This window comes from Lethenteron reissneri, chromosome 20, assembly GCF_015708825.2.
Source record: "Lethenteron reissneri isolate LAM-NWPU_2019-01 chromosome 20, ASM1570882v1, whole genome shotgun sequence".
NCBI lineage: Eukaryota > Metazoa > Chordata > Hyperoartia > Petromyzontiformes > Petromyzontidae > Lethenteron > Lethenteron reissneri.
The window spans coordinates 9458747-9483611 of NC_083798.1; the positions used below are offsets into that span (position 1 = coordinate 9458747).

The 24865-nt window shown below is 54.7% G+C and overlaps 1 protein-coding gene across 1 annotated transcript in view; it reads right to left on the bottom strand.

The window, feature by feature from the left end:
* Nucleotides 1-24865, bottom strand: part of PKD1L1 (polycystin 1 like 1, transient receptor potential channel interacting) — a 65450-nt gene that overhangs the window by 31173 nt on the left and 9412 nt on the right. Inside the window, 34 exon segments of the mRNA XM_061554801.1 lie at nt 511-717; nt 899-955; nt 1078-1279; nt 1688-1802; nt 1891-2023; nt 2171-2316; nt 2677-2766; nt 2933-3058; nt 3261-3302; nt 3427-3606; nt 3824-3973; nt 4356-4859; nt 5054-5211; nt 6366-6596; nt 7342-7523; nt 8052-8261; nt 8697-8829; nt 9384-9638; nt 9878-10049; nt 10769-10888; nt 14314-14538; nt 14665-14861; nt 15563-15745; nt 16948-17540; nt 18044-18158; nt 19042-19191; nt 19360-19445; nt 19718-20058; nt 20314-20435; nt 20608-21794; nt 22129-22215; nt 22896-23248; nt 23688-23846; nt 24382-24566. Coding sequence (XP_061410785.1) covers nt 511-717; nt 899-955; nt 1078-1279; nt 1688-1802; nt 1891-2023; nt 2171-2316; nt 2677-2766; nt 2933-3058; nt 3261-3302; nt 3427-3606; nt 3824-3973; nt 4356-4859; nt 5054-5211; nt 6366-6596; nt 7342-7523; nt 8052-8261; nt 8697-8829; nt 9384-9638; nt 9878-10049; nt 10769-10888; nt 14314-14538; nt 14665-14861; nt 15563-15745; nt 16948-17540; nt 18044-18158; nt 19042-19191; nt 19360-19445; nt 19718-20058; nt 20314-20435; nt 20608-21794; nt 22129-22215; nt 22896-23248; nt 23688-23846; nt 24382-24566 — 7396 coding nt within the window.

Here is a 24865-nt window from a genome sequence, read left to right on the forward strand (position 1 = left end):
TTTGCTCTGCAATTTTAGAGCAATCGTCGCTCGCGTTGGCAGCGGCAGCTGCTACACGGTCTTCTCGTGTCTCCTAGACATACCTCCATTACTCTACGCGATCTCTGTACAAGTTACCACAGTTGTCCGTGGCCAATGGGTTGCCGGCGAAGACTGCTCTGAATATACGCTCTCGTGTACCATGGTCTTAATAAAGGAACCTTGCCGATCATGCTTGTACTTTGCAAATAAGTGATGGGCGCTGAGCATTCAGCACGTGGAGCAAAACGTCGGACACCGTGCCGTACAACACCCGGCACAACCCGAAACACGTCGGAGAGCTACGCAGCACGCCCGTGAAGACCGACGAATCAACTCGTTTTGCCTTTCTGATTTTTGTTGGTCGCCACTTAAAACCCGCTCGACAGTCACGTAACAAACGCTTCAACAGTGCACGTGTGCCGTCACCCCTAAACACGCGTGACCCAGGGATGGTCCCCGTCAGCGAGCATCCGGTCCCTGGCCGGGCACCTGCAGGAGGCGGGTGATGGAGGCGACGGCGCGCGGAAGCAGCCGCGGGGTGGAGGGATCCTCTCGCGCCGACACAACCCACAGGCTGCGGCCCACGGCGCTCAGCAGCTGCGTCACCGAGACCCAGTCGGGGGTCGGGGCGGCGTCGTCATCCGCGGCGACCAGCCACGCCAGCTCGCTCAGCATCCACAAGGTGTTGTTGCCCAGCTGCACGGGATGCAGCGGCGGGCGTATTACTCGCACACCGCCCCCAGGACGCGCAGGGCACGCGAGACTGCGATGGGGAGCTGGGTGCGCGCGTGGTGGAGACAGGGCGAGTGCGCGGCGGACAGTGCGTATGGCAAGAGTGGGTGGGTGCCAGGCCAAGTGTGCGCTGGAAAGTGGGTACCTGCGGGAGCGTGCTCGTGAGCTCCGCTAGCCTCGTTGCTGTGTCTCGCAACTCTTCCTGCAAACAGATATCGTGTATTTGGGGTCATTCGCTTTTGCACAGATAATTTTGCGATCATCATACGATTACTTGATGGTGCTGCTAGGTGTCCGTGCTTGTGCACAGAGGGGCACTGTTACCTGTGTGGCTATACGCAGGTTGCACAAGGTCTGGATGAGCCTCTCCCGAATTTCCATCTGCCGCGTCTTGCTGGCATTGTCGGTGCTGACGAGTCGGTTGAGGACGGAGGCCACGATGCCCAGGAAGATGCGGGTCAGGCGGGCATCTCCCAGCCCGAGCACCTCCGTCAGCTTCGCGCCGGGCGTCACCAGCGCCGTGTGGCTTGGGGAGTCAAGAGAGGCGCCGCCCGTTAACAAAACGTTCACGTGCTAAGGAGCCCGCGTAACACTCTCGCTCTTCTTCCCAAAGACACCGACGCGGGTTCCATCATGTGGATCACTCATTCATCGCGCGTACTTCCCTGGATACCCCCTTCCTTCCCCTTTCCTCTCTATTCCTTTCCTCTCCTAGCCACCAAACACCTGCTTAACTTTCCCCTTTATGTTCGCATGATGGCCGAGGAATACAGCACAATTTTTCGTATGCAATTGTAAATACTCAACTTTCTGTTTTTGTACAGTTCTGCATCGTTACTCAAAATAAAATATATTTTAAAGACACTTGGGTTCCAATGGGCTCTCGCTGGTCTCTAACTGTGCCAACACTGCCCCTCCTGCATCACGAACTCACATGTACTGGTCAAGGGTCGTGCCGTTGGGTGCCGACAGGTTATCGACTTTGACGCGTTGCGAGCAGAGCTCCGTCGGGACGCCCAGGCTGTTCCTCGCCAAGATGGAGACGTTCACTGCGGAAAACAGCGCGCGTCGTTAGTGTCGCCACGACAGGTCCGGCGCAAGCACGGTAAGCGTCGTGGCCAAGGTCAGGCGTCTTACCCATGTTGGCATCTTGCACGCGGCCCGCTGGGAGGATGAAGATGCGCTCGTTGTCGAGCCCCTGGTAGAGCAGGGTGGGCTGCACAGAGCTTCCGCTGGTGCTGTAGCTGTACTCGTACTCCAGGGGCTGGTGCTGCTCAAGGAGGAGACATGGTCGGGAGCGTCACGCAATAAGTGGATGCGCACTTCCCGTGGCGATCGAAGAAAGCTGGGAAGCACCAAACGAGAACGTGGGCCATCGCGCTCCTCTCCGCACTCCGTCCCTCCTGTGGCCACTCACCTTGGCGTTGGAGCTGCTGCAGAAGATGCTGAATACGGTGAGCAATTCCACACCATCGTTGGGGCTGATGGTACAGTAGACCTCCGGGTTCGGAGAGAGGGCAGCCGTGAACAGAAGATGTACGTACCCTTTCTCTACCGCCGTGCCTGCGGACCAGTGTTGTGCAGACGAGCGTATACACGCACACACACACGCACCCACATGCACGCAGGCGTAAGTGCATGGACACAAATATATGTGCACACAAACACACACGCACACGTGCACAATATACACATGCACACGAAGATTTAAAACACGCAAAGATGTGCCGACAAACAGCAGCAAGGCAAGACTCCCATTGTGCCTTGCACGCATGTCGTGTGACTACCACAGTGCATGCACACACGAACGCACCCACGCAGCATTAAATAGGGGGCAACGTGGTGTGATGTAGACATGAGCCGGCGAAGCAGCATCAGTGGCAACGAGGATGCAGTTGTAGTGAGGCATGGGGGCCTCATTACCCAACGTGCTGGTGACGGTCAGCACGACGGCGTAGGTCTGGTTGTCCGTCAGCATGTTGGGCCGCAGGGTCAGGGTGTCCCCACTCAAGCCTTTGTCGATGAGAGAGAGAGAGAGAGTAACGGAAACGCGTGTCACTGCCACGGTAGGACCCTGGTGGGATTTGGTGGAAAGATAAAACGTGCATGGGGCAGCCGGAGCTCGTGTGCACAACTATGGCGGTGGCTGGCCATGCACGGCAGCTCCCGCCAGTCTCACCGGTAGACGTCATGTCTTCTCTCAGAAGGTTGATCTCCAGAACGTAGTCTATCGACTCTTTGACAACTTCGACCTTTGGCTCTTCCTGGATCACTTCGTCTCCTGGTTTTGTGGTATTTGTGGCAACTGTGAGATTAAATGCCACCATAATTAAAAGGCACTCGCACACTTCACCGCAGTAAGTTTCCCACGGGTGCATTGTCAGCAGAGGACGCGTATTACCACGGGATAATAAACGACGCTCCGCGTTAATAATATAACCACGCCGTTGGAGCGAGAGTAAAGCAGTGCGGGGCAAATCAAAGGTAGATGAACTGGGAAGACTCACTGTTGGGCGGCACCGTCACGGAGCCAGAGCCGGAGCCTCTTCCTGAAATATTCAAAGAGCGCGCGTTCCGTTAACGTGGCCAGCATGCGATTGTGACGCAGCCGGGCGCAAAAAACGGAAGGCGTGGCGGCGTGCAACGACGCGGTGCGTCACTCGGGGCTCCTACCGGAGTTCACGGTGCCCTCGGAGATGTTACTGGAGATCCCGCCCGAATCGACAATGCTACCCGACGAGCCGGCCTGGGGAGTGGATTTGCTCGCCGTGGACGGCGCGCTCCGGGTGGTGGATGGGCCCGGATCCTCGCTGCTCACGTTGCTCGGAGCCTCGCTGCTCACGTTGCTCGTCACTGGGCACACGACGACAGCGGCGTTCGCTTGAAGCCGGAAGCCCGCGCCGATAGGGAAGCGGTATTTGCCTGTGACATCCCGTTTTTCCGCGATAATCCGAACCCGACCCTTGTGTCAACAGTGACATCCGTGGGCACGTTAGGCAACGCTTAGCAGCCTCTGCGTCTACTTGCGGAGCCAAGCAAGCTGAGCGCGCAGAGACGGCCGTGCACTCACCCATACGCTGAGGTCTTTGGAAAACGTTAGCCCCCTCTTCGAGACCTGGAGGCAACATTGGGAGCCACTCGCTGGTCACAGGAGGAGTCATCGTGGGAGGTGCGGCCGTCGCGTTTGTCGCCGTCGAGTTTGAGCAGTTGGCAGGGCGACCTGCGAGCATAGCAGTCGGAGGAATCGCACAACTCTCACGGATGGCTGTGTGGAGCTATCATGTATGGCCATTGTATACAAACTCATTGTGTGTTGTTGCAGAGCATTATGTGCATTAGCAAATATAAGCAGAACTCTGTTCTGTGTCTCCGCATAGATATAAACATGTGTTATAGTGCACTATTCTCTTTCCAGACCAACATTATCCAGAAAGCAAACTCTGGGACAGTTTTGACCCTCTGGGTCTCGTTGGGCTTGCTTAGACATAATTCGCTGGATAACGTCGGTCTCTATGGCCATAGCTCCAGCAAAGAGTGAAAACACCAAAGTTTTTTTGGTTCAGCATTTGACATTCACTGGGAAAAACAGCAGAGCCACTCGCCTGCGGAATCCCCGGAGGTGGCAGCTCTCCTCTTGCGATTCAAGGACGGCCTGCCCTCTGGCGCCTCGCCCTCCTCCACGTTCCCCGGATCTAGTGGGGGAAACGTATCCTGCGACGACGTCTCAGTGGGCGTGGCCGTGCTGGAGACAGAGGCTTCACATGCCGGCGGGTTGGCGGCCTGCGTGGAGGCACGAGAGCTCGTGGGAATGGCCACGGCGGGTGCCGTCTTGTTTGCTTGTGTCGCGCCGGGAGCTGTGGCCTGTGAGGAGGTGGAGGAAGTGGTGGACGTTGAACGAATGGAGGAGGCTGTGGAGGAGGCGGTGGAGGATGAGGTGGAGGAGGTTGTGGCTCTGGAGGAGAGCACGGTGATGGAGGATGCAGCGTAGGTGTCATTGGCCACAGATGAGGATGTGGGAATTGGTGACATGGTGTCTGTGGGAGGTGCCGATGTGGTAGGCCCAAATAGGCTGCTGGATTGCCCGTCCCTCAGGATGCAGAAATTTTCTGAAATGAGAAAACCAGACATAAACCTCATTTTCTTAGGCTGCATCAACTCCCCTATCAGGTACACAGTAGCAGCACTCTATGTATGGCAGCACGTACGGAAATAATCGAGCAGAGAGTCTGTGCCTTGTCGCGGTCTGTCAGGCAAAGGGTAAGGAGACATTGTGGCCACAGCGCAGAAGTGGGCTCAGTACTGTGATTGATTGTCGGCAGTTGTGAGAGGACGGGCTTGAGGGCCCACGCGTAGGAGATGTTGGCCGAGAGGCTGCAACCAGGGCAAGAGGCGTGCACGGTGAGCTCCTGGTCCCACCGAACCACGCCGCTCTCACACACCGGGCACCACAACGCCACCCTGCAAGAAGAAAGTTGGTTTTCGAGTTACAAGTTGATTTCGTTGAACCAGGTGAATGCGCAAGAGACCAGGATGATGCCCATTTGCAAGAGTGATCTGGGTCCCCAAAATGCCAACAGCAAATACATGAAACCTAAGCATAACAAAGACACAAATCTAAATCAGAGAGAAAAAAACAACCATGTTATGTGAGAGATAGAGAACAGTGCACAAACTCAATCAACAACAAATAAAATACAAAAAAATTGTAGGTAGTGAAATATAATTACGGAAACATCAACATAGACTTACGGTGATTGTTGCACAGATGTTTCAAGGAAACTGACAGCGTGTGCGCCGCATGGCAACTACCTACTCGTGTGCGAAGCCTTCCGATCAAAGCAACGGTTCTGCTTGAGTCCCAGGAAAGAACGCTCGTTATTGAAATACCCAAACATCGCAATGCGGGGCACTCCTTATAATACGTCTGAAGATTCATTGAACCTTTCTCTCATAAATGGAGGGCATTATTACAAATATTGACGGTATTGTTAAGACTAACTTTTATGTTCAGAAACTGAACACATTGATCAAAAACACTGCCCTAGAAAAATATCTAATCGATGACGTTTTGAGCAGTGGCCCATCATCATAGCACAAGGATAGAGAGGCCAGTGCCAGAGAGATGGAGGGAGTCATAGTTGGAGACTACTCTATACACCTGTACACAATATGGCCCTGATGGAAATTTTACTTAAGAATGTTTCCGAATTAAGTTTTTAATCGGTGCATGACTAGTTACTCATGAGTAGATATGGAGGAAGGGACAAACCGTTTTAAAATCTAACATATTAATACATACACTCATTTGCATTAAAGGCATCATTTTCAAAGTTGCTGACAAATTTTATCCTGGGTAACCATGTTGCAGTTGGCTTCTTATTGGAGAGAGAGAGACGCATAAACTCGTTTTGTATCAGAGCAAATGCGATTCTCTGCCAGCGCTTGACGTAACCTAGGATTGCACTTGCAAAAGAGGCCACGTTGTTTCATGCCCTCAACGGGTTTATTTTATCTCTTCATTAAACAAAGGATACGACCAGCAGCAACAACACAACAGCAACATAACAACACAACAACAACACCACGACAAACAACAACAACACGACACGCACCGGAGGGGGGCTTCTTGGTAGATGGTGACGAACTGCTTGGTGGTAACGGCGTCCCGTCCGGGCTTGCCGACGGTGAGCGAGATGACGAAGGCGTCCGTCTGCACCAGCAGCGCGGCGGGGAACTCGAGGCGCACGGCGCTCGACTCGAGGGGGCTGAGGCCGCCGCCCAGGGAGGTCACGTCCCAGCACGAGGTGCGCGGCTTCCCCTTCAGGTAGCAGCCCCAGCTGAACCTGCGGCAGCCGGACGCGATCGTTTACTCCCCGGGGTCCCCTGACGCCAACAAGAGAGTCAAAAGCGCCCCGGCGGTCGGGCAACGGACACGCGAGAGAGTTGCCGCTGCGAAAGCCCGCAGGCCCACGCTCGCTGCCCTTTCCCCTCTGCGGAAACGTCGGCAATGGAGGAGGAATGGGTGATGGTTGATGATAAGAAAGGAGGCCCATAGCTCAGCTCTAAATTATACTTTTTGTTAGCACTACTCCTCGTCATAACCCATCATCCGTCATCGCAGCACAAGGCGAGTGTCTTACATTGCTGAAACCATTAAGCAAACGAGGTTTTTTATCAAACCTATAGTGCGCCCTCAAACTACGATGGGCACATATAACTGTGCCCTGCATTTACCGGGATTTTTTTTTGCCACACCCATAACATTGGAACTAAGAACAGTCAACTGCACTCTGCAAGAGATCAACCACTGAACGCAGAGTGCAAGGCACGCCGACTCTCGTTGTGAGCCGCGTCTCTATGCTGCACAGAAACGTCACACATCAGCCAGCTCTCGATCCAGTTAGCAGAGGATTGTGAGTTCCAGAATTTTGTAAAAAAAAAAATTCAACTGCAATAACATTAAAACTTGTAAATGTGTAAAAAGTCTTCATAAATGAAACAATCCTTTGTTCACAAAATTATTTTACCGGGCCATCCTGAATGAACCCGAAATGTGGAGGACACGGTGGAGGCGATGACCCAACTTGCCTGAGGTCGGTCGAGGCTTCCGGGTCGTCGGGGTCGAGGGAGCGCGACCCGTCCAGCAGCACGTGTTGCTGCCGAGTGAGGAACACCCTCGTGCCGCCGGAGATGATGCTCACGAGCGGCGAGGGCTCCACCACGACGCTCACCGCGTACACCGCGTACACAATCGTGCCCGCGATCCGCACCTGGGCGCGGTTCGCCACGCCACAAAAGATGCCGCTCGGTGCCAAGTTTCTCACTCTCTCGTTGACAAAGGCTTGAGTGGGGACACCCTGACCCTGCGGCCCAACATGCTGACGGACAACCAGACCTACGCCGTCGTGCTGACCGTCACCAGCACGTTGGGTATTGAGGCCCCCATGCCTCACTACAACTGCATCCTCGTTGCCACTGATACGGCTTCACCGGCTCATATCTACATCACACCAAGACAGATCCCGGGACATGCTCTACACTGCTGAGGAGCTGAAACCAGGCCACGGTCAGCGTACTTCTGAATTCACCGTCATGAAAACAAAACAGGAACATCAGGAAGAACCGGAGTCAAATTTTATGCTGAAGAGCCATTGTTGTCTGAAATATTAGCTGACTGGAGGTGTTGCCGTTGTACGGCGGCGACAGAGACAGTTTTGACGCGGCACTCGTATGAATGTACACGGCGTGCCGTGGTGCGGAGGACGATGCCGTCGCTAACAGTGCAGCCACACGCTCACCTTGGTGGCTACGGTATAGTTCCCGTAGCTCAGGGTGTTCGCCGGAATGACAAGCCCCCGGTTGTTGGTGGCCACAGATGGCGGCAGCGCCAGCACAGAGCCGTCCTTGTCAACGACGGTCCAGTTGAAAAGCAGCACCCGGGAGGTGACGCAGTCGACTTTCTCGTCCTCCAGACTCACAGCCAGCGCCAGTGGTCGCCGGCGGACTATCTGCTAGGGGCAGAGGCAGCATGAGGGCAAAGCCCTTGATACATGGCACCGCGCGTATTTTCACGAAGAAAAATACATTTTCAGTATCTAATAAAAAATTACAGCCAATCCTATCTCTTCTCAGGACCCCGCAATACCCTCCTGTGCATGGATATTTCACGTAAGCCCAAATTAAGTTATTTTTTCGCAGGCCACTTACATGACGTGTCTGTTTCCATCTAGTGACAACATCTGGGGAAATAACAATATTGCACTTCAGGACTTGGGCCCCCATGTCTCACTCATTTAGCTTTTTATTTACCAAAAATGTAACTGACCATGTTAACAGAATACATTTTCTGGCTGCAGGGTGCTGTGTGGTTGGAAAGCGCTTTGCGTGTGAAAAGGTTCAAGCGTTCGTGCGTTTCAATCCGCGGTGCTTTTGGGAGCACGGGCCTTGATGGGCAGCGAGACGTGCAGCTTGACGAGCGGCGGGGAGCACGGCTCCAGCACCACAAACACCGTCTTCTGCAGCTGACCCGACGAGACGTCGTTCCACACCGTCACCTCCACCTCAAACTCCCCCTGCCTGCACGACAGCACCACCAAACCAGAGACGCCATTATTAGACAGACTGCACAACAAGTAGGGCTGCCACCTTTCAGGTACCAAAAATAAACCACGATTCACCATGGGAAGAAGAGGAATCGTTCACAAGACCAGTAGAGGCAGAGAAGTGGATGTAAATGTGTCATTGTCGTAGGTGGTACTTGATTAGTACATAACTGACAAAAACAGGTAGGACGAACCTGGGAAGTCTAGGACAGGTGGCAATGCTGTGCACAAGTAGTTTGGCAATTCAATTACATTAAAACAGATTCGTCCCAATCCCAATCCCAATCCCAATCAACACACAAGCCTGGCTAACACTCAACATCGAAAAGTGTTCTGCTGCTGAAGTGACACATATCTATGGGACCTTTTTGCCGGTATCCAAAATGATGAAAAATAGGAATAGGTTTTACCCTTTCTGATTAATTCCCAGAAAGGGTAAAACCTATTCTTATTTTTCATTCTCAAAGAGACACCGTGCTCTGTGGGATAGAACCAAAATGTGCAGGATGGGCTACCTCCCCGGCCCACCTCTGGTAGGTGTGCACTTCCGAGCCGTTTCCTGTCCGCACGTCGCCATCCCCGAAGCTCCAGTTGTAGCGCAGCGCAGAGTTGGAGTTCATGAAGATCTGGAACGTCACGGGCCTACCCAGCAGCAGCCCCGGCACCCTCTTGGTCCCGTTCACCATGAGGCTGTTGATCGCCACGGGCTGCTGCACCTCCAGCGACAGCACGTTGGACACCGTGCAGCTGATGCCGTTGCAGGCGCGCACCGACACGTTGTACCTGCCGCGAGCGGTGCGCCCTCGTGAGCGGAACCAGACGCGTGGCGCGGAACGGAGCACGACGGTGGCGCGGTGACAGACACTCCACAGAGGCAGGCGCCGGGCCAGCGGACGGGGCCAAGCCAGCAGTGGCGTAGACAAGCGTGCCACTTAAATTCAATATTAAAAAAACGTAGAAACAACAATAATAATTAGCCACGTCGGCAGAGGCCAGGATGGTGGCAGAACTTCGGTACTCACGTGCGGGCGTACTCGTAGCTGTAAGTAGCGTAAGGGAGCCGTACGGTGACAGGGTCCGTGCCGTCCCCAAAGTGCCACTCGAACGTGACGGACACGGTGTCGGCCGGAATGACGGAGAAGCCCACGGTGCTTTTCACGGCAAAATACTTGGAGGTCGTCTCGATCATAACAGCTGTGCGAGCCAGAAGGCATGAGCCGGGTTAATGGCACACACGAGACTTTCTACACCGCGACTGTTTTACGCTCACCTCTCATTGTCGTTTAGAGACAGAAACGGAATCCTAAAGTCTTACTTAGTTGCAACTAAGTAGAAGCGTTCAATGAAAATGCAGGCAACAGTCTCAAGTCCAGTAAACTCACTGATAACCCAATAAGTACAATGAAATACAATTAGAATGTTTTAAGAGTCTAAAAGCAACCATATATATGAAAAAAACGTTATCTCCTATTATCTATAACAATAACAATCGAAGTGATTTCCTGCTCACGTGAGCATCAAGGCAGTGCTCATTTCCCGTTTACAGCCCTGAACCAGTGACTGAAATTGCAAAATCCTATGGCAGGGTCGACTTCTCCATAGGACAATCGCTGCTGACTTCTGCACAAAGTGCTACCTATTTTATTCACCTGGGAGGAATGAGGGGCCCCGATTGCACCTCCAACCTTGATTCGAACTCGTAACCTTCCAATTGCTAGCCACCTGGCAGGTGTTTGTTTTGTATTCATTTATAATCTATCACAGCAAACCATATTGGCTCACACCAGAACGATATTTGCTTTTCTCATTTTTACATCACTGCGAATGTTTGGCGGTGCAATGAGGTTGCAGGTCGGCGTATTGCGGTGCGGTGGACTGGCAGGGCCGCGGGGGTGTGGGTCAGCGGGGCGCACCGTGCATGACGTTCTGCACGGAGAGTTGCGCCGTGGCGTTGAGTGAGCCCACGAGGTTATAGGCCACCACGGTCACGTTGTAGAGGCCGGTGGACGCGTACGTGTGCTGCACCTGTGGACCTGCAACACAGCCGCAGCACAAGCGACAATTAGCAACCTCTCTCCACACTAATAAAAATGCGTGGATACCCCGTTTAGCCATAAGAGACAGTCGGGGCAAGCGTTACTCTCGCCAGCAACTACAAATGTAGGGGGCAGCACTCCAGGGGGTTGTGCAGTAAGTACCAAGCCCAACCACGTGGTCTGGATCAGATAATCGCCACGGACTTGCTCTTGATTTGTGGGGTTTGTAGCATGGCGCCAACTACTCCGCTGCCACTTCACTCTCCAAACACACGCACAGGCAGCTACAGACACACGCACAGGCAGCTACAGACACACGCACAGGCAGCTACAGACACACGCACAGGCAGCTACAGACACACGCACAGGCAGCTACAGACACGCACAGGCAGCTACAGACACACGCACAGGCAGCTACACACACGCACAGGCAGCTACAGACACACACAGGCAGCTACAGACACACGCACAGGCAGCTACAGACACACGCACAGGCAGCTACAGACACACGCACAGGCAGCTACAGACACACGCACAGGCAGCTACAGACACACGCACAGGCAGCTACAGACACACGCACAGGCAGCTACAGACACACGCACAAGCAGCTACAGACACACGCACAGGCAGCTACAGACACACGCACAGGCAGCTACAGACACACGCACAGGCAGCTACAGACACACGCACAAGCAGCTACAGACACACGCACAGGCAGCTACAGACACACGCACAGGCAGCTACAGACACACGCAGAGGCAGCTGCAGACACACACACAGGCAGCTACAGACACACACACAGGCAGCTACAGACACACACACAGGCAGCTACAGACACACACACAGGCAGTTACAGACACACGCACAGGCAGCTACAGACACACGCACAGGCAGCTACAGACACACGCACAGGCAGCTACAGACACACGCACAGGCAGCTACAGACACACGCACAGGCAGTTACAGACACACGCACAGGCAGCTACAGACACACGCAGAGGCAGCTACAGACACACACACAGGCAGCTACAGACACACGCACAGGCAGCTACAGACACACGCAGAGGCAGCTACAGACACACACAGGCAGTTACAGACACACGCACAGGCAGCTACAGACACACGCAGAGGCAGCTACAGACACACACACAAGCAGTTACAGACACACACACAGGCAGCTACAGACACACGCACAGGCAGCTACAGACACACACACAGGCAGCTACAGACACCACGCACAGGCAGCTACACACACACACAGGCAGTTACAGACACACACACAGGCAGCTACAGACACACACAGGCAGTTACAGACACACACACAGGCAGCTACAGACACACACACAGGCAGCTACAGACACACGCACAAGCAGCTACAGACACACGCACAGGCAGCTACAGACACACGCACAGGCAGTTACAGACACACGCACAGGCAGCTACAGACACACACAGGCAGCTACAGACACACACAGACAGCTACAGACACACGCACAGGCAGCTACAGACACACGCACAGGCAGTTACAGACACACGCACAGGCAGCTACAAACACCACTCACAGGGGGTAACTTCTTCCTCCAAAATTCGAGGCACCGCAGCCTCAGCAGGGTCATCCCCACTTTGTCCCACGATGTTTTCCATGTCGAGGAATTTCCCCTCCCAGGACTTCACAGAAATTCTCAGCAAATCTGCAAACATGTTCCTGGGGGTCGGAGATTGGAACACTGTTTTTCCCCCTAATGATGGTAATAGGTGTGGCGCTGCAGGTAACTTTTTTGATGGAGTTAAATAAGAATTTGTGATCACGAGCCATTGAGGCAGACTCCATCTCCTCAGCAACCTGCGACCACCACCCATCCTTGCAGCGCCTCACGGCCCTCTGAACCTCCGAGCGAAGGCTGCGGTAAGCCTCCTCATTCTCTGATGTGGGATGCTTAGATGATTAGCGATGATGAAATTCCTGCTTGCAACTTTCATCAACTAGCTGAGACCAGGCCACCTTATGTTTGAATGGGGTCCAGGGTGTACACCCATCACTGGAGTGGAAGAATGACAGGTGAATCTTACAGATGACAAGTCGATGGTCAGAGGGCAGATCAGCTCCACGGTAGGTTCTGGTGTCAAGGACATGGGCCCGCATCTGCTGTTCTGTCACTATGTAGTCCAGCAGATGTTCTTCCTTGAACCCGGCATGCATCCATGATGTTGTGTGGATGCGCCGATGCCGTAACAGCGTCTTGGTAATTACAAGCCCATGGGCTGCACAAACATCTAGCAGCCTCCTACCGTTGTTATTGAGCTGATCTGGCCCATGCCTTCCAATCACTCCATACCAGGTGCCAGCATCATCAGGCATTGAACTCACCCAACAAGATGACTATCGCAAGGGGCCACTTTAGCCAGCACCTGTGACAGGAGGTCATAGAAGGCATCTGTCTTATCGGCCTTGCCTGCATCCCTCCACGGATGTTTGTCTTCGGTGGGAGCATAAGTAACCATGACCACCACTCCTCACCTCCGGTTGATGGGAAGGCGAGCCCAAAGTAGCCTGGGGCTTACAGCTTCCCACACCTCACCGCCACGCTCCCACGCCCCCTTCATTCTTATGTTCAGAAGAAGAGCCACTCCCTGTTGTTTGGTAGTCTCCTGCCCCGAGTAGATAACTGTCCACCCCTCATGATGGCAGGAGCCATCAGAGCCGGTCCACCAGACGTCCTGAATACCAGAGATCCAGGTGGTACCATTCCAGCTCCTGACAGAGGAGTGGCAGCCTCTCCTCCGCAGTGAGCATTCGAACATTCCACGTGGCCATCCGTAGTGACTTTTTGTTGTTTTTGGAGGAGTCCCGAGGGTAAAAATTCAATGTCCTGGCTCCGCCAAATGGGGTTTGGCCAGGGGTCGTCATAGACGCCTGTCCCCCTGGGGCCTCCGGCACAAGCTTATTAATGAGATATTTTTTACTTGGTCTTGTGGTAATTTATTGAAGGTGGAGGGGTTACCAGCCCCTCGCACCCATCCAGAGTCCCCATTTAGCTGCTGTGGTGGTTACAAATGCCCTGAGGGGAAAGGTCAATCGGAATTGGCCCTCCCTCCCACAGCACTGTCCACGACAACGTTGCCCGTCCGGCACCACGAGGAGGTAGGGGGTTGTTTTTGCCGCACACAAACACAGGCAGCTACAAACACACACAGGCAGCTACAAACACACAAAGAGACAGCTACAAACACGCACAGGCAGCTACCAACACGCACAGGCAGTTACGGGCACACGCACAGGCAGTATACCAAAGCGTAGAGGACGCATCAGCATCCTGTGCCTGTCCATTAGGAATGCAGACTCCCAGACTCCACCACGTGTCAGACCACATGGTGGGGCACGGGGCGGGGAGGGGTGCGATGCAGAGTGATCCCGTGTGTACCGGCGGCCAGGTAGTTGGTCTCGTCTCCCATGGACCAGTTGTAGAGTGGCTCTGAACCGAAGCGCAGCCGCGCCGAGCAGCTGACGGGCTCTCCGTGCGGCACCGCACTGGGCGGCGTGTCGATGCTGAGCCCCACTGGCGCCCGCTGCACGTAGAAGGGACCCGCCATGCTGGTGACGCTCTCCAGCTCGCTCAACGCCGTCACCGTCACGTTGTACGCTCCCTCTAAAACACGGGTGCACGTTCGTCCGATTACACGCGTCACGGCCACGGCGATGGCCGGAACGCTCCGCGCAATGAGGAGTGCAGGCGTGAATGCGACGCAGCCGTGACTGCAATTCTAGCGATTACCTTCGGTGAATGTGTGCTGCCACGTGGCAGAATAATAAGGCTCGAAGCCCATCAAGGCCTCCACGAGCTGGGAGGTGTTTCCAAGGGTGAAGAGAAAGCTCAGCAGGGAGACGGGGTTTGCCCGCGCCTCAAACACCTGCAACTCCGTTTGCCACGAACCATTCAGGTGTTCATTCAGCGTCGCAAAATTCACATATCTGCCACACAAAGAAAGGTATCCCCCGTATAGCCCTTAACAGAATGTTGGGGCACATACAAACACAAACGATAAAGAAGCTTGGCACGATAACCTAAATAATTAAGGCAGGGAGGGACATTGGATGGCTGATTAATAAGGTCGTGGATACGGCTGGCTCCTTGTGGGATGATAATAATAACTTACACTTTTATTCAAACTATAATATAACGAAACATCCCAGAGTGCATTTATGATTGTGGCTCGGGGACTCCCTGATGGCAGCTGTCACTGTGGGGAACAAGGTGCAAGTTGGCATTTAGTCTGCCAGTACGGTGCGATGATGCCATGCATAATCACTCATTTGCAGAGAAATTTATACCATGATGGCAATGGCAGACTCTTTCAGAATGACATCTCAGGATCTTTAATGTCCACTGAGAAGCAGAGGGGCACGTATTTATGATATTTATAATATTTCACCCAGGGTAGTCATCAGGATGGCCTCGCTGATTCGTACCACAACTGGTTAACGTGATAGCACTGGGGGGCACCGGCCAACACCCAGCATGACTTATCTTGTTCAGTAAAACAATTACCAGGTCCTCTATTGTATCATCTTACATTGGCAATATTCATGATGTTTCACCCTAAACATTTTCCAATTTGGAAAAGCACACCATGTCACCTAGTGCCCTGCGGCAGTTGCGGGGGCAGGTTTACCGATTCAGGGACTTGTTGAACGGATATAACAGCTCCACATTCGTGATTGGTGACAGCACGCGCACGGGACGATCCAGGCTGGCGCTCGCCGACTTGTCGAGCAGGGTGCTCTCAGCCGTCACACTCACGGCGTAGTCGTTGATCTCAACCGCTGGGCAGACCACGGTGCTATGAAAGCCATCGCTGCATTCACACATACATACAAAGACCCCCCCCCCCCCCCGTATAGCCTGAATAGACTGTTGGGGCAACTGCTGTTAGCGAGCACCTATGAAGGCTGGCATGGCACACGAGGAGGTGGATGGGCCGCACCAAGCCCGACGGCCTATGTCTCCCTAGTGGGAGACATAGGCCGTCTGTATGTTTACATACTGCACCTGGCACTCATTTGAGACCGAAGAGAGATAATCGTCACTGGTGGTGGCCGTGGGAATCAAAGTCGGGTCGCCGGGTTCGTAGCAACAGTGCCGGTCGGTAACGCTGTGGTGGCAGTGAGCAATGCCATTGGGTAAAGGCCTATTTCAATTGGTACGAGCACACGCACAATCACGCAGCTTTGTGTGTCGTGAAAGTAGCACAGATTGCAAACGAATCAAGCCACCTCGAAAATAAACCTCTTTGACATTGAGAATTCAACCTGTCATGCCAAAATTAAATGCCACATACTTTCAAAGTATTGCTGCAAAACAACACCAATAATAACAATCATTGACAGCCCTTCAGAAATCCACTGCTGGATGCAGAACTCCTCCATGCAGTGTCATGGTCATGGGAGTTGTTAGTCCATAGTTTTCTATTCAAATATTTCTCCTGGAAAATCTTGAGAATGGTGTCCTCCACAGGGTGTCGATTGACACATACACAGCAAACACAAACGCCCATCAGGCCATCCCCTGGCTACCACATTCAGACAAGCCCCCCCCCCCTCCCCCCTTAACTTGTATTTAAGGGCTTGTCTCTTGGATTTTTCCTCACTTGATACAGTAAATTCAGCTGTGACGGTCCCACCTGATGACGGAGACTTGTGTTGCCTCCGAAACGTCGTGATTTATTATTTTATTAATATTATTTTATTATTTATTAATTTTTTTCCCTACGTGACTTTACCGAAAAAAACCTAAGAGTAGCAAACACAAAGTGAGCACGTATACAAAGAAGTAAAATGTATTACTTACATGGCTTGCATTTACACAATGAATATCACATATGCATGCAAAAATACAAATAAAATGGTGCACACCGTTGATTCCTGTAGAATGTGCTCCAAGCTGTAACTATTTCATTGTGCTGATGAGCGTAGGCTCAAGGAGGGCCAAGGGAGGGGGGGGGGGGTAGTGCGGCATGACGTTCAGATATCGGGAAAACGACAACGAACCAATCCCAACCTGGCTTCGATGGAGCAGTCGAGGGGCACGTGCCACAGCGTCTCGACACGCCACGTGAAGTCCACTCCGCCGGCGGCGGATTCCACCGAGGCGGTGGCGTTAATCACGCCCCACAGCGGCACCGAGTAAGCCGAGTTGAGCACCAGGCGCAGGTGCCAGGCGCTGCCGGGCAGTGACGCGAGCAGGCTCGCGCTCCGCGAGCTCACGTCGTTCCTCAACGTCGCGTTCACTTCGAAGCGCCCGGCCGCGTCGTACCGGTGGGCGACGGTGAAATTGTAGCAGCCCCACCGCTCGGCGAACAGGTCGTCGCCGGGACACTCGGCCACCCACGCCAACGCGGACCCCAGCTGGCCGGACGACAGCTCCTCCCGGACGCCGTCGCCAAAATCGAGCAGCAGGGTGAACTCCTGCGCGGGCGCCACGGCGAGGGAGAAGCGGGCGGACGCGGAGTCGTCGAGGTGCAGGAGCGACAGCGCCAGGGCAGTGAAGGGGCGTTCTGCCCTGAGCCAGGCGCCGGCGCCCGCGGAGCCGAGTTCGTTCGTGGCCGTGAGCCGCACCTCGTACGTCCCCGTGGCGTTCACTTCGAGCTGGAACTGACCCAGCGGAGCTCGTGTCAGCCGGCGACACGAGCTCACACGCCACCTCCACAAGCCTACCAAGGTTCACTGCGTGATTTATTTACGCGTTCTATTGGCAATTGCCGACAACCAAATAGATAAATTCTGGAAAGCGTCCGATCCTGTCAGATACCATAAGCTAAGCAGGTTTGAGCCTGTATAGTGCTAGGAAGGTGACCACCCTGTTAAACAAGTGCTATGGGCTGCTCCTGCGCAGCTATGTTGTGAGCAAGCAGAGGGCAGTGCAACACATTTCATTGTTGCACTCCCCCAACCCTCCTTCCTTCTCGTCCAATAGTGAATTGGCCGATGGGCAACACACGTACTGGTACACTTGGAGGTTACATTTGTATTTGAAGTAATGGAATTTATATTTAAAATGTAACGTTCACAATATATCGTCGGTTTTATTGCACGAAATGAGTGGCTACAGGCGGCGACGTTACCGCCACCACACGCGTCGCGGGAGGGGGCCTCACCTTGCTGCTGCCTGTCCTCGCCTCGCTGGCGTTGGGGCCATAGACCTCCCAGCGGTAGACGGCATTGGAGCCATTGGCCAGCTCGGCGCTGAGGCTCACCGGCACGGACAGACCGCTGCCCGGGAAAAAACAAACGCAAACGCATGCACGGCCGCGTTCAAAGGCGCACAACGGACCGGGGCCGCGCACGCAAGGGCCTGCTTGCACTTGTGCCGCCTGTCCCGTCGCATCCACTGCTGGATGAGTGCCTCCCCCCAAGCCTTAAGAGCCGTGCGGGAATATTTGACCGTACTTCAACCGCGCTGGTCAGTGCGGGTTGGTGAAGGTGGGGGGGGGAGTGGAGAACAACAGTGGACGTTGCCACACTGCCCACTGCTGCCCACAACGCCGACCACGGCGGTCTTTTGTGCACGGTGATCGCCCGTCCGAGCGTCATCCAGGTTCAAAACCTGCTTAGCTTTCGTGATCTGATGAGATCGGTGCTCGTTACGGACAATTTGGTCGTTGTCTGTGTGCCCACAGGTGAGTAAAGTCGAAGCCGCGAGTGAATGCGTCCGGCAGGAATCATCGCGATGGTGCGGTCAGCGTTGTCTTCTGCTGCTTCGCGCCTCAGAGGCTACCAAAAGAAGGGGTCATGCATCACAATGCAGGGCCCTCCTAAAACATCATATTGAGACTCAGCGAAGATTTTCTTAAAACATGATTACGTAATGAGGCATAACAGCCAAGGAATGGAATGTGTCCCAGTGTACGTCCAAAATGGAGATGAAGCGACGAAATCCGTTCATGTGCATGTTCCGGATAGATTGTTGCATAGTAAGATCGTGATAGGTGGAGGTGGCGGGTTGCGGAGGCCTTCATTCAGCAGTGGATTGACCGTGGCTGATGATGACGATGATGAGGCCCAACACATCGCGTCGCTTCATCGCCGGGCTGCGGGAGCGTGCGTATGCACTTTCGCGTAGCCTGGCGGTGCGAGGTGCGGTACGCGCGGGTACCTGGAGGGCAGTGCCACCACGCGATCGGCGCCGGAGACGCGCAGCCCCTGCAGGGGCAGCAGCAGCTGCACGAGCGAGCGCGCCCGCACGGCCCCCTGGGACCAGGCCTCCACGGCGCAGAGGCCGGGCCGGGCGTACTCATGCGCGAAGCTGCGGCCGTTCCAGCGGAGCACGAGAAACAAACGGAGCAGTCGGTGTAAAACACGAACGAGGCTCTTCGTATCAAATTTTCTTTAAAATGGCAAAAGAAATGCAATTCGTGCATTTTTCAACACTGTGATTGCTGCGCGTTTAAAATGAAGTGATCGTGTACCGCACCTGTGGTTGAGGAACGACGTGGTATTTATGAGTAGATATTGCTTGTCTCCAAAGCTTATGTTGTAAACTGCTGATGAAAGGATGTTCTGAAATAAAAAAACAAGACAAGTTTATCAGCCCAGATTGAGTTTTTTTTCCATTGCAGACTTTACACACAAGTCAACCAATATGCAAATGTCGATGCCTTTGTGCTAAGCGGGCGGTAAATAAAAGACGAAATCATTTCTACGCCTTCGTCAATCTCATCACTGGTCATGATTGGCGAACACTTCCACGTGTGGTGCAGTTTACAATCAGCGACGGTGGCTCGCACAGTGCACCCCCCCCCCCCCCCCGCCACAGCTTTCAGTGCGCTTACCACGAGCGTGAAATCGAGTTGCCGCCCGACCTCCCAGTACGTGGCGTGGAGCAGCCTGGGTCCCGGCATCGGCCCTCCTCCTCCTGCTCCTCCTTCGCTGACGTTCAGCAAGAGCTGCCCGGTGACGGCGGCCGCCCCATTGGACACGGAGACCGCGACCAGCGCGGGCCCCGCTCGCAGGCACATCACGCCCAAGAGGGGGCTGCCAGACACGAGCTCACGGCCGGGGGCCACCATGCCAGGGGGGCGGGATGGGGGGGCGGCCGTCTCGCCGAGCGGCGCCTCCAAGGAGGTGGGCAGAGTCCAGGAGTAAACGTACTCCCTGGCCCTCCACACCTGGCCTGTGTGCGCAATTGATTAAAATTGCATTAATCTACGATTACCGCAATACAACAATTAGATTCCCCATGACTTTATTTATATTATAATCGAGGGAAACAATTTTACATTGTGCGGTGCATGTTAAAATTGTGCATGATATTCTCACGATGGCAGCCTATGACAGCACTGGAGGTATGCTGTTTCTAGGAAGCGTGTTGTTACATAGCTGTACACTGTTACAGGGTGTTATGATGGTGGCTGTTTAAGTGTCTCACCATTAACAGTCGCCAAAAGCAGCAGCTGTTGCCCCACCACTGCTGGCTGAGAGGCATTAATCGCTGCCACGGTCAGCTCGGGCACCACCGTCACACTTGCCGATTGGCTCACGTGCGACACACTGTCAAACAGCAACAACATTCGAAGTGATGATTAGAATTACCTCGTACGAACAGCGCGTTCCATTAAGATAACGAACATCTAAATAAACCAGCCGTCGATCGGTAGGGATATCAAGTTTCCCAAGAGGAATGGGCGCAAGGTGCGGGCGCAGGTGGTGCCGGGCCACGTACTTGTTGCTGACGTCCGCACGCAGCTGGTGCTGCCCAGTGCCATTGAACACCCAGGAGAGGTCGAGGGTCACCAGGCCCGGAACGCCATCCTCCTCCTGCTGCTGCTGCTGCCACTGCTCGTCCACGACCACACTGAGAATCAGCTCGGAGTCCACCGACACGGTGAGCGTGAGGTCGGTGGCCTCGGTCAGAGTGACGGCGAAGTCCGTGGGGACGCCCGCAGTCACGGTGGAGGGGACGGACACCGCCACGCCCTCCACGGGCCGCTGCACGGTGAAGCGAGCCGGCAAGGTGGCAAGTTCGAAGCCGACGGCGTTGCGTGCGGCGACGCCCAGGCCGTACACCCCGCTCTGCGTGTACACGTGCTCGGCGAACGCGTTCCCTCCCGTGGACATGGGCGCCTCGCCGCTGTCGAACGTCCACAGGAAGTCGACGTTCGTGCCCGTGGCCAGCGTGGCGTTGGCCGTCACCGTGGTCCCCGTGGCTATAACGTGTGGGCTGGGCGAGTGAAGCGTAAGCTCGGACACCGGCTCCTGCACCGTGACTTCCAAAAAGTCGCTGGCTCTGCTCACGGCGTTTGTGAAACTCGCGTTGATCAAATACTTCCCAACCTCCTCAAAGTCGTACAGCAGCTGTGTCGTGTTTTCCAGCACCAGCTCGCCGTGAGGAGTGGTGACCTCCCAGAGATACTCGCATTCAGTGAAGTTCTCAGGGTGAGCCGTTGGCTCGATCCCGTCCGAGAAATTCCGCATGGCGTATATTTGAGCGCCTTCCGAGGTGGATAGGACGGCGGGGCCGTCGATGTCGAACTTATTCACGAGGTCATAAACCCTGACGGGCTCGGGCAGGGCGGCCTCCACCGACAGGTTCCCTGCGGCGAGCGTGATGAACACGTGGTAGGTGCCGGCGACGGCGTAGCGGTGCCGTAGCGTCAGCCGCAGCTCGCAGTCGTCCTCCCCGTAGCTCTGCGCCAAATTCACGTGGCCCAGGCCGCCGATGAAGGCGCTGTAGCTGTCACGCAGCGCGTGGCGGTGGACAATGCCGGGCTCCAGGAAGGCGAGCAGCTCCAGCTCGTGCCGACACGTGGTCACCACGGATGTGGAGAACTCCACCGGTGTGCGCGTGTCCCACGTGGGCCCGCCGGCCACCCGCAGCGTGAAATTAGCGAGGAGCTTCGGCACCACGACCTGTGTAACGGGGCGGGGGGCGATTATCTGACCGGTCCTAGGCCTTTCCTAAATCGACACGGCCACAAATGAGTACCTGGTGCCATGTGTAAACATCGCCATGGTGCTGACCACCCACCCCCTTGTCTGCCATGCCGGCCTTCATAGGGGAGGTTGACGCTGGGCAGCGGGGGGGGCGTGGGGTACGTGCAAGACGACACGAGTGGCGGGGGTGTTAATGCCGCAAGTGCAGACGTGTGGAGAGAAGTGGCAGCAGTGGAAGATCGGTGCGATCCCTCGTGTCTCTGAAATACGCTTGCGATCATGATTAGAAATAAAATAAAACTCTACTTACCACCTCAATGCTCTTTGAAACTGCGCCGTGAATGTTTGACGCGATAACTTCGACAGTGAAGGCACCTTCTTCTGCGAATGTGTGGATCTGTGTAGACCGCAGATACAAAGACAACAAAGCTAGACGTTGTGCAAGCCGACGTCAGCTGTGCTATATAAAGACAAAGATCCCCCGTATAGCATTAACAGACTGTTGGGGCAAGTGCTTTTAGCGATCACCCATGAAGACCGACATGGCACACAAGGGGGTGGGTGGTCAGCACCATGTCCGGCCGCCTTTGTCTCCCCAGTGGCGATGTTTTTACACACCGTACCAGGTACTCATTTGAGGCTGAGTCGACCTATGGGAGGCCCAGAACCAGATCAGATAATCGTCACTGATGTTGGCCGTGAGCGGGAATAGAGCTCAGGTCGCCAAGTTTGTAGCGCAGCATGCTAACCGCTATGCTACCGCTCCCCACTATACAAAAAGCACACACCCACATATACAAACCAGGGCTTATGCAACACACGCTCAAGCTAATTACGTTAAAGATGCATATCAAGGACTGCTGTCAGCTCTTTACATCCTCGCGGATCAGCCCAATCAGGGCATGAAAGAGAATAAAATGTGTTCAAATCACAAACAGAGACCTTCTGTTTCATTTTGGCGACTGCAAAGCGGGCACAAAGCAGCAGCTCATTTGAAAACGACCAACCAAGGCGATGTGGCGCACAGCCTCATCGTTAACCATCGACTAAACCGCAGCCGCGGTCAGAGCCACGCACCTGCGAGTCTCTGGAGCACAGCGTCCCGTTGTACTCGTCGCAGTCGTCCGGAGCTCGCGATACCGCGTCCGCGCCGCCCTCTCCCGCAAACCTCCACCGGAAGGTGATGTTGCGCCCGGTCACAACGAACGCTTCCAGGCGGTAGGGCTCCCCGAGGAAGACGGGCAACAGAGTTCCCGCCGGGGAGGAGGTGGGCACCGGATCGGCCGGGGTGGCGCGAGCGCGGGGCACGCAGGTGGGGCGCGACGAGGAGCCGTAGGCGACGTCCACGTTCAGGCCGGTGGGGGAGGGCAGCGCCACGACCAGCGAGACGCTCGCCGCCGCGCTGGAGATGGAATTGCGCGCCGAGACGACTGCACGCGGCCAACGGACGGGGGGAAAAGTCACCCCACCGCCACCGACGGGCAGGTGCAAAACAAGCACAAGACAGTTTGAATTTACGAAGCGCGTACACGTGACCAGATGCTGTACAAAAAACAAAAACACAAGACGTACAATCGATTAGACCACGAATAGGGGAAAGAGAGAGGGAGAGCAGGGGGCTGGAGAATAACATTTCCAGACACGGAGGGAGATGGGCACGGTGAATCGTAGGCAAGACTTGAAAAAATATTCAGCAGTAGGGACAGCCAGGGGGAGTTCCAGACAGCTAGGGCAGCAATAGAGAGGAGGCCTTGGTTACTTGGAGTGGAGAGCAACTGGCGGAGAGTGGCACAAGACGAGAGGGGGAAGAGCAAAGCACGTATTCAACATCTCATCCTGCCCCGCCTGCAACGAATGAGCAATGCCTACCAATGGTGTAATTTCCAGGCTGCTCGTAAACGTAGGCTGGGCCCCGGCTGAACTCGCCGGACTGGAGGCAGTGGAGTGTGGTGACCTCCACCTGACCGTTCCCCCACGCCACTTCCACCTCCACCAGCGTGAGGCTCAGCCATGGCAGCAGAGCCAGGCCTGCAGAGAACACGGTGAAGCGTTAAAGCAGGCACGACGGCGATAATGATTGCGATGATAAAGGGGGCGCTGATGCGGTGGTCATGGTTTAAGCACACAGATGTCACCATATTGGTGTCAACAAAACGACATTTGAAACAAAAAACGAGATTTTTAAATCGCCCTGCCTCCTTCTGCCCATCCAGCAGCTTTAATGGATACACCAGAGTTAGTTGTTAGGCAGGTCGTGTTTGGTGGTGTAATGTGTGGGTAGTCCTACCTCTTACAAGAAGTCCGGCAAGCATTCTATGCATATACCTTGACATTATTTTGCACCATACAAAGCCAACTGTGCTAATCGGAGGTGCTAACGCATTGAAGAGTAGGCCACTTATTTTCTAGGGGGGCTCTCTAGAGCTCCCTTCAGTGGCACGAGCAAGAGATTGGAGGCATGCGCTGCTACCTCCAAACGAGGCAAGGGTACAAAACTCGGCTCGTACATTGATTTGCCGCGTGTTCTAGGAGACTGACGGTGGGTTTGTGATGCGATGCCGACCCGTGCTGTGGTTGGTGCTGGGTGCCGCCAAGCTGCCCATTGCCTCCAGCAGGAAGTGGCGCCCTGCAGGGATGGAGCGGTAGAGCAGAGACACGCGCAGGCCCAGGATGTAGGGTCCGCTCGTCTCGTACACGGCCAGCGTGTCGTCCCCTCCTCCCACTGGGAGGCATGTGGCTCCATCGCAGCTGCACCACAGCGTGGGGTGTCACGGGGGGACAGGGATGCATTCACTTATGGCCTGTTCATTGCTGCACGTCGGTTTATTTTCTCAAGTGAGATCCTCCGGCAGTGGGGGTACGAGGAAGCCGAGTCGTGTTTTGCAAAACAACATCAAGCTACGGTCACTGTGACAAAAAGTAGCTTGAAGAGTTCTGTAAAAATGCAGGGTAGCCTTGTTGACACTGAACTATGATCCGTCACTAAGGCCCTCTAGACGGGGCATTGCTGACGCAATACACCGAGGTGCAAGCTCCAAAACATCTGT